At 34.6% G+C, this 12238-nt stretch overlaps 2 protein-coding genes across 6 annotated transcripts in view; one reads left to right on the forward strand and one right to left on the reverse strand.

Moving 5' to 3' along the window:
* Positions 1-138: 138 nt before the first annotated feature.
* Positions 139-6810, reverse strand: LOC146540146 (xylulose kinase). 3 transcript variants are annotated; one of them, XM_085207346.1, is made up of 12 exons: positions 6792-6810; positions 6327-6462; positions 5849-5931; positions 5599-5746; positions 4978-5154; positions 4119-4352; positions 3850-4006; positions 3172-3429; positions 2615-2785; positions 2205-2302; positions 1679-1763; positions 139-1304 (listed from the first exon to the last, which is right to left on the reverse strand). In XM_085207346.1, exons 2-12 carry the CDS (start codon positions 6381-6383, stop codon positions 1189-1191), a joined length of 1584 nt encoding a protein of 527 aa, XP_085063472.1. In that variant the 5' UTR covers positions 6384-6462; positions 6792-6810; the 3' UTR covers positions 139-1188. The 3 variants fall into 3 exon arrangements, with proteins under 3 accessions (XP_085063472.1, XP_085063474.1, XP_085063475.1); XM_085207348.1 differs by lacking the exon at positions 6792-6810 and having other exon boundaries at positions 6327-6481; XM_085207349.1 differs by lacking the exon at positions 6792-6810 and having other exon boundaries at positions 5599-5764; positions 6327-6381.
* Positions 6811-9266: 2456 nt separating this feature from the next.
* Positions 9267-12238, forward strand: part of LOC146540147 (diacylglycerol kinase theta) — a 30416-nt gene continuing 27444 nt past the window's right edge. For all 3 annotated transcript variants that reach the window (XM_085207352.1, XM_085207350.1, XM_085207353.1), the window contains exon 1: positions 9267-9508. In XM_085207352.1, coding sequence (XP_085063478.1) covers positions 9379-9508 — 130 coding nt within the window. In that variant the 5' untranslated portion in view covers positions 9267-9378. The remainder of the gene's footprint in view (positions 9509-12238) is intronic.

A 12238-nucleotide genomic window follows, 5' to 3' on the forward strand; every position in this document is an offset into this window, starting at 1 on the left:
TACAACGTGAAGCTAAAAAAATATTTATATAACACTTAACGGTAAAAATATGCTTAATAATTTATTAAGCATATTTTTAATAATTATTATTATATGATAGAGCAACATTATTAGGAAATTTAAATTAAAACCAAATAATGTAAGCAATTTTTTATTAAAAAACATGTAAATTTTTAACAAGCATTATATATATTTTTCTATATAACAAATAAATATGTCTACAAAAATAGATTTTACAGATATATAAAAATGTATATTTAGCTAATATATTATGGAATGTCAATAAAATATAATGTACTCAGATTTCAACTCCTACCCATTCGGGTAGCCAGTTCAATCAATTTTGCCCCTTGGACACTATATAGGAGAGTGGAATTAAAATATACACATTATATTATATATATTTTTTCATAATAGCTAAAAGATTTATGTGTCATGGTCATTACTGCATAGATAACATTTAGTACTATTTTTATGACTATGTCAGTTTTAATATTTTGGGTTTTTTTTAACTTAAGCCATCTTTTATATTATGGCAATGAAATTGGAATAGAATCAGATTTATTCGTACAATTTTTCTTAAACTTTCAAAAGATAACAAAATAAACAAATTTGGAATGTTAACGATATTAATAACAAATATTATCACACCACTTTTAAATTAGAAACTTGACAATAAGAAATTAATGAATATAAAATAAAATTATTTTTTTAAAGCTTTAGCTATTTTCATTTATGCTTAGAAACAAAATATAATACAAATAAAGTAAAAATATAAATTCTTTTTTTAGAAATAATGAGATTGCTTCATGTATTATTTAGTGTTCTATATATTTTAAGTCAGTGTTGGTAGGTGCTAGAATTTTAAGTTAACTAGTTCGTGCTAGGAATGTGTAGTACTAAATAAGTGTTGTCATATTGAATTATATAATATAAATTGCATTTTTTATTTGCCTATAAACGATTGTTTTTCATTTATAGTTTTTTATCCCAGGTAATTTGCTCATTGTGGAACTACAACCCACTAATGACAACTATACAGTATGGTCTAAGAGTCTTGGCCTGATAGTTTCTCTCGATATAAGAAAAAAACTTTTAATTTTATCATAACAAAATTTGAACCCACACTTGTTGGACATATTTCATGCTTACTGTCCTATTAAGATATACAATAATATTCAATACAAGTTATTGTAATGTAGGAATGTCTTTTATCATTTCCCTGTATCTGTCTAGCATCGGTGCGTAAATTCTTTCCGCATCGGGGTAGGGCTTCGCTACCGGTGACACTGTTGGTTCAGAACCTATATTGGTAAAAATAATTATTATTTTTCGTTATGTTAATTAAACAAATAATGATTCAGTCATCGTGCTGCAATTGGAATTGAAATTTGTCTATTTGTTAATGCGACAATTGTGGGTTCTATTTGGGGGAAAGAATTATTTTCTTATTGTCGCACTGGTATTTGGGCGGAGTGTAGGAAACGGAGTGTACTAATATAATGTTCTTTCTTCCTACTTTGCTATATACGGGATATAGCGTTAAGTTGAAATAAACTTAAAAAATATTCTTTTTATTCACGTTGTCTACCGTACCTTTCAATAGCAGAGGGAAACTGGGAACCTAGTGTTTAAGACATTCCATTGGCATTAAGACACTTCTTTTCCAAATACGTACCAGATAGCTTGACACCGCTGTCTTCACTCCAAACTTCCGCAGCGCGAATAGCGGCGCCCAGTAGAGCGGCATTAGCGTGCTGATCCTAAAACGAGGCAATTTCTTGATATTGATATTATTAAATTCTTTTTTTTTACCTTAGCTTCATGTTGTAACTCCCACATAGATACTTCATTCCCCGCTTTACGCCGAATTTTTCAGGCATTTTATGTGGCCGAACTCAAAGTATGTATGTAACTTGATGCGGTCAAACGCAAGCCTATTCAATATAAAAAAAAAGTCATGGTTTGCCTTGATACTTAAATCTAAGTAATTAAAATATTAATAAATTATTATTCATTCCCTCGAATGGGAATCAAACACACAATCGTCGCGTACTATACCCCCGCTGTACACACTTATACGCCTACGCCACTTGTTGTTGTCATCAACCGGTCTCATGGCCAGTTGATGACAACAACAACCTATTATTAATCGCAACTTAATAGAATTATATTAAAGGTAAACATTTTAAAATATGGCAGACCTGGACGTAGACCGGCATGTTGAACACGTCCGCGAATATCTGTAGCAGCGCTGCGTTGACGGACGCGCCACCCGTCGCCACCACGCGCGACGACGACTCTGGCACATCAAAACAAATCAGCTTCACAATGTATACCGTACTTAGCAGGGTAGACAGAGGGAACCTAGTGTTAGGACGCTCCGTTCCTCAATTTCCGCCGAATTCTGGAGGCATTGCGTGCTGAGTGGCGGACTAGAGCGAAGAAATGAAAATATAAATTTACATATATATTTCATTTCCTCGAATGGGGTTCGAACCCACAAGCAGTAGCTTTTACAGTCACAACCTGTGCCACCACTGGCCTTCATACAAAAAGTCATATAAAAAACACCCAAATATAAAATACACACTTGCTCCGTAATTATTCTTACCGAGTTTGAATCCCATATCCTCCGCATGCGCTCTCCTGGCGACCGCCTGTCCTTCCAACAACGCTCTCGCTTCAAACTGCGGAGCAACACGTTCTACCTTCTTACCATTCGCTTGTAGATAATTGCCAGGTTTCACTCGTGGTAGTATTTCGGCTGTATCGTAGTAAATACCTGTAAATGTGTATAAAATCATACTTTAAAAAAATAAATAAATCAACTTCACGTTGTATCCCGCTCACAGCAGGGAGGGCAATCACGTATTACGTCACTACGTACCCCACTTTCAATTCATTGTTACGAACTCAACGCCGGGCTTTTGCCCTAGCGAAGAAATGAAAATATTAATAAATTATAATTCATTCCCTCGAGGGAGGGTCACACTCTGGTACCCCTGTGCCACGACGAACTCAATAATAATATTTTGTTTTATAACTAGTTTCGACATTCTAATTAGAGAGCACAGAATGTCTTGGCAATAAATTCTACCTGCTCACCCTAGTATAAGTGGAATAAAACTAAAATAAAAATATTACTAAATATATATAACAACGACTTACCCATATACCCCATATTTCCTCTAACAGTTGCCCGAAGCAGATCATTAAAGGCCTCCCAACTCTGCCCCACTAATCTATCTCTATGATTTTGCCGTGTTAGGGATCCATTTGCAAAACAGAGTAGGGCCATATAGGGGGCGCTGGTGGGCCCAACAAGTATGTGGCCGGCTAGGGGTGCCGCCGGGGAGTCTAAACCTAGCAGTAATGTATCGCTTGTACCCAGGCTCAGCCCTACCCAGCCAGAACGGAGGCGAAGTCCTGGAAAGTGTAATAAACATTGTTAAGCAAATATCAACCCCATTATAATTTATTTCGTAAGTCTTTGATTTTCGGGATCCAAATCTTTGATTTTAGGGTATTTGAAAATATAATCATTATATATACAATTTATTTGCCTTAAACAAAGTAATAATAATATTTATATTTCTATAATCTTATCATACATTTGTAAAGCTGTAGCACTCGAGATTGTCACTTATAAGACCATTATGTCTTGATATTCTAGATAAGATACCAGTTTTTGATATCAAGAAATCAAAATACAAGCCAAGGGTTTTATTGTATGAATGAATAAATTAATATAATAATTTTATTTTGTATATATCTTTTATATCATCATGCTGTATTGGGCAAGAGTAGAAAGAAAAATAAAAAACATATATTTAGTGTTATATATACCAGCTAGAGCAGAACAATTATCTCCAGTGAAAGCAACCACCTTACAATCAGATTTGAACCCATAGCGTTGAAGATAATATGGTGATATAGTTCCTACTACTGAAGCAGTAGGAATAGGATCACCTAACTTGTCCTTCAAAGAATCATCTCCACAGACCTAAAAAACCGAATAAATGAGATAACTGTAACACCATTATTTTTTTTGTAGCTAGCAAGATTTTTTGAAGTTGGCAACAGTTTACTATCAAGATATTTAAAACATTTCTTACTTTCAAAGCTTTTTCACACCATTTTTTATTATGAATATCAAGTAAATTCATTCCAGAACCATCCGAAAGGTCAATTGGTGCAATTTTCCCCACAAAAAGAGAACATGCAAAGGAAGACACTAAAGATATTCTTTCAGTAGCATGATATGCCCTTGATCTAGTTCTATAAATTTTTCTTATTTGAACACCGGTGAATCTTTCATATGCTCTTGAACCTGTGATCTTGGCCAATGCCTGAAAAAAAGAACATTTTCTAAATATTTTTTTCGTCGTGGCGCACAGCATAATGTGTATTTATAATAACGGCAGTTGTGAGTTTGACTCCCACTCAGTGGAAAAAATATTATTGTTTCCTTGCTAAAGCCTCGAAAATTAAGTGGTATGTGGGAAAATGTGTTAACACTAATTCCCCTTTTCTACTTTGGTATTGGTAAAAAAGATGAAGCTCCTTTTTTATTATTTAACAAAATGTATACAAAAACCATTTTGTGTTATATTAACCACCTCCATATAAAACTGTGTTGCACTTTAGGCCCACCTCACAAGCATTGAAACAAAAAATAATATAATACAAAATGTTGTAGCATTACTCTGTATTCTGCATATAGCACAGAAGGCAGAGGGAACATAATGTTAAAACACTACACTCTCCAAGCACTACCACAATTTTTTGAGACATTGTCTGTAGTAACAGTATATAACAATATGTTTTCTCCAGTTACCAGTACTAAGAAAAGAATTCATTTGAGCAAGTAGGAATCAAACCCACAACCATCACATTGACACAAAGACACTGCTGTTAAACCACAATAGTCTCTAAAATTTGCTTAATTGTTATTAATTTTAAAAGGGCTTATACCTCAGGTCCCCCAATAGATTCTTCTAAAGCCCTACAATCCACACTAGTACTGGAATCCATCCATACTGGAGAGTCAACTATAAAACATGTAGCAAGTTGTGTATGTAAGAACTGATCCCCGGACAAGGCAGCTAATTTAGCTTCTGAACCTTTTGCCCACCATACTGAGCCATGTTGCTAGAAAATAAGAATAGTTTTGTAAAATTAAAAAGTCATAAGGTATGTTAGTAACTATTACCATTTCTAAAATTATTTTTGGGTATGAGTAGTAGTTCACATTTTTAAATTTAGTTTTGATGTAGGTTGATTATCTTTGTTTTCTTCATTAGTGAAAAATGAATGAAAATGAATTCATTTATCTTCAATAAAAGATAAATGAAAATATATTTTCCACTAGTAATACATGACACTAATACAATATGGTAACAATAAATACAAATTTTCTTAAAAATGTTTTCTTTTTCAGCTTTACTTCACTTTATGTTTACATAAAGTTGGATGATGTCTTATCAAACCACAATTACCTCAATATATAAACTATATAATATTTTTAAAATATATATTTTTAGGATTTATTAAGTATGATTAATCATATGTATAGTTTTGTTTTTAATATCATACCTGTGCAGCTCCTGATAAAGCATCCACATTAGAGAAATCAACTCCAGCAACTATCAGTTTATCCATCACCATGTCCAAAGCCTTTACCCATAGAAGGGGTGGTGATGTCACCTCTCCATCCTCCCCTCTGATAACACCTCCCGCAGTTCTATTGACATATTATATACTTAAATGAAAAAGTAATTTTAGATAAATAAAGTTTAAATATTACAGTTTCAAGTAGTGAAAGTATCTATAAAAAATGTCTAACCTAAATTCAGGAAGTTCCACATCAAACTCAACATCTGCCTCTTGCTGTACCACATAATTTTCATCAATAACAACAGCTTTTAACTAAAAAAACCACAAAATAATATTTATTAATCAAGTCAATAATAATTAATAATAAAAATAATTTTATTTATATTTAATTACTATATAGTATTTATATCTTGCGGCCTAAGTTCCACAAAATATTTTCATTCACTTTCACAAATTACTTTATCTTAGATCATATCAATGCGCTATCATAAGATTTTACTTTACAGTGCCAAAGATTATTTCTACACTATATTATGTTAAAATTAACAAAACTTACATTTTAAAAATATTTTTACCAAATACTAATAAGCGGTGACTAAATATAGGAAACATTTTAATTAGATTAGTAAAGTAATTGTTTAAAAAAATATAGGTACTGGCAGAAAAATATAGCACTTGTAAAAAATAATTAAAAGAAAAAATCTTACCCTTTGCGTACTAAAATCAAATCCTAAAAAAGTTTTCTTCCGTGTTTCTTCAATCATTTTTTGATTTTGACAATTTATATTCTATTCTATTATGACACGACTCGTTCGAAAACTAGCACGCTGTGTAGTGAGTAAGCTGTTTATTAAAAATTTTAACTGATTACATATTATCTCCACGTTTTATATTTTATTACTTTTACAGAATCTTATAAAGATTAAATAACATTGTTTAGCGTAATGCGATAAAGCAAATGATTGGTTTGTTTTTATTATAAATTTGTTGATAACCCGTGTTCTTTTTGAGATCTACTTACCATAAAACATGTAATTTTATATAATCTTCTTATTAAAAATTACATAATAAAATTCAATTGAAGGAATCTTTTAATTTCGTTATTACATAAAATAGATTTTTTTATAAATCAAATAGAACGAAAATAATCACGTATGGCCAAAATTACTTACCACACGGAACAATTTCTTTAAAAAATATGATATGACAAATTAGTCACTAATAAAATATGTAAATATATTTAACCGTATTCAATAAACGCCGACTAATTGTTAATAATAAGTAAATGAACTGACTAAACAATTTTTTAATAAAAAATAGAAAAGAAAATGTTTTGGACTGATAAAAACTGGTTTATGCTGCACTATAACGGACTTCCGACCGAGTAGGTACCGTTACTTCACACGCTAACAATAATAGGCAATGGCTCACTGCATTCTAAATCCATTAAAATTTATAATTAACCACGTTTTAGCACAAAATTTTTATTGTTCCAATTATTTAAATCGAAATGTTGTGGGTTCCATTTCTAGTTGAAGAAATTAAATATTTAATATTTTCATTTCCTACCTCTACAGTAACGAGGCAAACACGGCGTTGAATTCCGCCATTTAGCTTCAACACACAATGCCAGAATTTGACAGAAAATGGGGAACGGTCTTAATAAGAACGGAGTGTCTTAACACTATGTTCCCAGGTTCCCTCTGCCTGCTCTGCTATGAGTTTTCGAGATACAGCGTAAAGCTAAAAAAATGTTTATTTCACTGCGCCACAATATAAATAGAAGAAATGAAGAAGAGCTTTGTGTAATATAAATAGAAGAAAGTTCATCTATACATTTTATTACTTGTGTACTCAAATCTCAATTTACCAGGTTTGCTATAAAGAAATGACCAGGCAATACAAATCAAATTCAAAAGTGTTAAATTTTTAGATATTCTAGAGTTATTATTTCTCATCAAAATTTTAGGCAGCAGTTTGTACTGCTGCCTAAAACCCTACCCTACCCTTGTGGGTGTAGGACATCTACTATATTCATCTGGCGACAGCAGGGTAGGGTGAAGTATAAATAGCGCAACGAGCCAGCCGTGGCTTTCCGACCGATTAAATCCACACCCTACCCTCTACGCTTCAGGTACTGGATATTTTAAACAGTTACATGGTCACTTACTTTTTGAAGTCACTAAGAAAAATATAAAATGTATGGAAATAGAGTCTTTTAACTATGGTGACCCGGCCTTTCATTATCGACTTAAAACTACACACGTTTTCTTGCACCTGATTTGAACCGACGATTGTAGTATGGCAAGTTATTTAAGACATATTTGTATTATTATAAATTATTGTATGCTTAGACATATTGAATTAGATATATTCCTGAATGTTATATCTCAAAATTAAGTGCATTTATATATTAATTATCAATGTAAGATAAGAATTCTTATAGAATACTACTACTTAATGACTTATTCGATATAAAAAAATAAAGATAGTTACAAAGATAAAAAAGAAGTATACACGTAATTTCGAGAAGCATTATTAACACTGAAAATTCTTCTAAAAGATTTTATTTTACTTATTCCTAACGTCTTCTTCAACTATGAGCAGTATTTTATATAGATATACCACAAGTTTTTTCATCATAGCAGGATAGGTAGAGGGAACCTAGTGTTAGGACACTACGTTCTCCACTTTCTGCCGAATTCTGGAGGCATTGCGTGTTGAGTGGCAGGACTCAACGCCACGCTTTGCTTCGACACGAGAGCGAAGAAACGGAAATATAAACATAAATAAATATTTCACTTCTACGAGTGGGGATCGAACCCGCAACCGTCGCTTTACAGTCACACAATTGTGCTGCAGCGCCACGACAGTCACAGAAACTTTATCTGATATAATTAAAACGTAAATAGTAAAAAATGTTAATTGTACTCTTTGAACGTAATATATGAAATAAGGAACAATTGGTGTTAATAGTGCTAATTCGCTTAAATTTGGTTCGTAAATAGTGTCAATAGAGCGAATATTTCTTATTTAATAGTACGACCAGTGCTACTTCCCCTAAACGTAGTGTATGGATACTGTCAATAGTGAGAGCTCCGGCGCCTGCGTGGCGCTGGCGTCTGCCGGGCGCCAGAGGACCGAGGATGCTGCCCGAGCGCCCCCAGCGCCCCGAGCGCCCCCCGAGCGCCCCGAGCCTCCGAGTATTGTAAACAAGAGCTTTTTCGATTGGAGGTCGCTCAGCGCACGCGCGCGCTCTGCGCTACGTTTCTACTTGTAAGGACGTCGGGTCGGAATTGTTTTTTGTTATTTGTTAATATATATTTTATTGTTTAAAATACTCTCTTTATTGAATATATTTGTGTTATAAAATACTTTTTATTTTAGCTAACCATATGTTTAAAATGATAAATATAACTTAATTTTTATAATAAGTCGATTCCATTTTTCGACAAATTTTGTTTAATTGTTTATTTTTAAGATAAATGAGAATCATATGGCGATATCATTGGATATCCTTGTATTGTGGATAGATATATCGATCGTGCGGGACGGCGTGCACAGGTTGCGACGGCGGCGGCGCGGGAGCGCGGATGTGCGCGGGGGCGCGGAGGGCGCGGAAGGGCGCGGAGGGCGGGCGGGCGCGGGCGGCAGACGCGCCGCGATGGTGGGCCGCGACAGCCGCTCGGAGAGCGCGGCGCGCCCTTTGGCGCCGCGGCATGAGTAGCGCGCCCGCCCGGCCCGGCCCGCGCGCCCGCCATGGCGCAGGCCGCGCCCGCGCCCCAACGCACCCACTCCTTCGCCAAGAAGACCTTCCACAAGCCCACGTACTGCCACCACTGCTCGGACCTGCTGTGGGGGCTCATCGGGCAGGGCTACGTCTGCGAAGGTAGGCGCCGCGCATGCGCCCCGCGCGCACAGCACGACCAGCGTTATGCAACCCGCCCGGGCGTGTCCCCGACAACCTGCGACCCTCTCCAGACCACAACCAGATCCGAGTTCCCAATTCCTGCAATTCAGAGTCATCGACCACTGACCGAGTCCACGATACTAGAGAGTATATCGTAACCCCAATGTTTCGAACTCGACCTTCACCTTAACTTTGAGAAGAATCTGCGTGCTTCTTTTATTTCCAAAAACCTCAAAATTTTTCCTTTTCCTATTCTAAGTTAACCCTAGTTATGTCTCACATTAAGTTCCAATCACAGGTATAAAGCGGGAAAGGCAAAGGCAAAGATTTGATATCAACTGAAAAAGAAACGTGACGGCGAAACGAGTGAACGTTCATATCGATCGATCTGTTTTGTATGAGGTTTTTTCCTAGCGGCGCGGGGCGGGGCGCGTCCCCTCCCTGCCCCAGCTTGGTGATCTCGACCTGCTAGATAAGCCCACCGACTGGTAAGTGGCCATCCCTGTTCGGGGCAGGATGCTCGACCATATACTTAGTAGGTACTATAGAGAGATAGATGTCCTGAAACTACGAGAGTATGCGCGGTCACCCTTTTGTCCCTTAGGATTGCAACGTGGAACCTTATTCTATTATAACTTGTGAAAAATCCCTTAAATATACTTCAGGCTCTACTTTATCTAAACTTTATATGACAACATTAAAACGTATTTTAAGTATTGTATGGATTGTACTGTAGGATTGTACTATAGGAATCTCCTTGGCTGCCATTAAAAATTCCATTTCTATATATCGACATTACCGTAGATATTCGATGAATTCGATCTTTTACTTTTGAAGTGTATATTTTATCAGAATAAATGACTAAACCAGAGTTCCATTAAGAAACCCCAGTTTTTTTTCTCGCTTAATTTAGGGAAAGTTAAAAATTATCTTCCTTATTTATCCACTCTACAATAGCTCTATAACATAGAAAGTTTCCCTCGCATTGCATTGTTTTAATTGAAGTAATATTAAAGGAAGGTATAGAGGTTACTACCGAACGAGTGGTACCTACTATGGCGTCGGCTAACTATCCTACTCTATTGATTACTTCACTTTGAGAGAAAAACGACGCGTCTAAGATGCTTATACAAGAAGTAGCGTAGAGGGGACTATGGGATATACCGTGTGTTCATTTTACTATAGTTGGAATATATTGAAATATTTTATACACTTGTTTATATTGTTTTTATGACAGCTTTTAACAGAATAATATTTTTTTGGTTACTAAAAATAAGTTATAAAATATATTTGCTGTAATACTAAAAGATATGAGCAGGACATTATTATTTGTAAATTATTTCGATGAATTTTTTAAAAATTATTATCTACTTATTAACAGACTTTTAATCATTTTCGCACACTTTCTGTAAGTTATAATATTTCTACAAATAATGGTTTTTTATAGAATTATTACAACTTACAGAAAGAATGCTTTTCAATTAATATATTCGGAATTATTCCAGGCTGTTTCATCGTTGTTTACTATTAGTTAATATTTTTAGCTAAAAATTGTCAATTTAAAAAAATCACTTACCAAACAACTCACAAAAACAATTACTTTTAGAATAACTCAGAAATTATGATCCTGAGAAACAATGAACGAAGTATTACAACAATTTTTATAGATAATTTTATAATCTATAATTTAGTTCTACTAACTTTGACCGAAGCGCCTACCAAGCCAACGCACGAAGTCAAAAGATAGCCTTCACTAAAAAAGCGTCTCGTCTCTATCTTTATATGTATAATCTTTGTTTCCCTTTCTTAGTTCACTTTTTCCCATTCTATAATCACTCTATATACTTTTCAGCCATCGCACATATTGTGGTTAGAGTAGTAATAAACTAGTAGAATACTACTACTCTACTACCTTATTACTACTAGCATACTACTATGCTAGCGGTGATTTACGAAAAATTTGCAATTCCTAACTCCTTAGGAATTGCATCGAATCTTCCGATTCGAAGCAAAAATCGTATGTTAATGTGTGTAAAAGGCTACATTTCATTGAGCTAAAATGGCGTTTGTAGCAGTATAAATTTTGTAGCTAATTTTAAATAGCGCATATTTCACATGACTTACTAAGACTAATACTTTACATTTAATGTAAAAATAGAAATAATAGAGTAAAAGAGGCCGATGTGTTGTGTGCAATAGGGTATCACTGTAACGCGACGACTGAGGGTTCGATTCTGACTCGAACGAACTATTATTTATAATTTTCATTACTGGCACTTTCTGGCACCATGGCAAAATCTCGGTGATGACTTCCGCCACTTTATACGCAATACCTGCGTTCTGCGTTCTGCGTTCGAGATACAGCGTGAAAGTATCGGTTGTACTCTAGTCGTCGCCTACAATTTTATTTGTGCGGACTTTTAAAACAGTTCTTTTCCTATTACCTTTCTGTAAAAATTGACAGAAATCCTCTATTATTATAGGGACACCTCCTTAACCTACATTATCTCAAACATTGCATTATAAAAGCAATCATATCTTAAAACTACAGAAAAAATTACATATACATTTAATAAAAAAAAACAAATAAATACCTATCTTGCTACAAAAGCTTACTATGCTTATTTAATACTACTGAATAGAACTTCCTTTTCGAGATAACATTCACACCGCGCCACCGGCGTCCCACACTCGTCACCAACAACAATA

Source organism: Heliconius melpomene, chromosome 3, assembly GCF_056956725.1.
Source record: "Heliconius melpomene rosina isolate 202511_hmr_F chromosome 3, ASM5695672v1, whole genome shotgun sequence".
NCBI lineage: Eukaryota > Metazoa > Arthropoda > Insecta > Lepidoptera > Nymphalidae > Heliconius > Heliconius melpomene.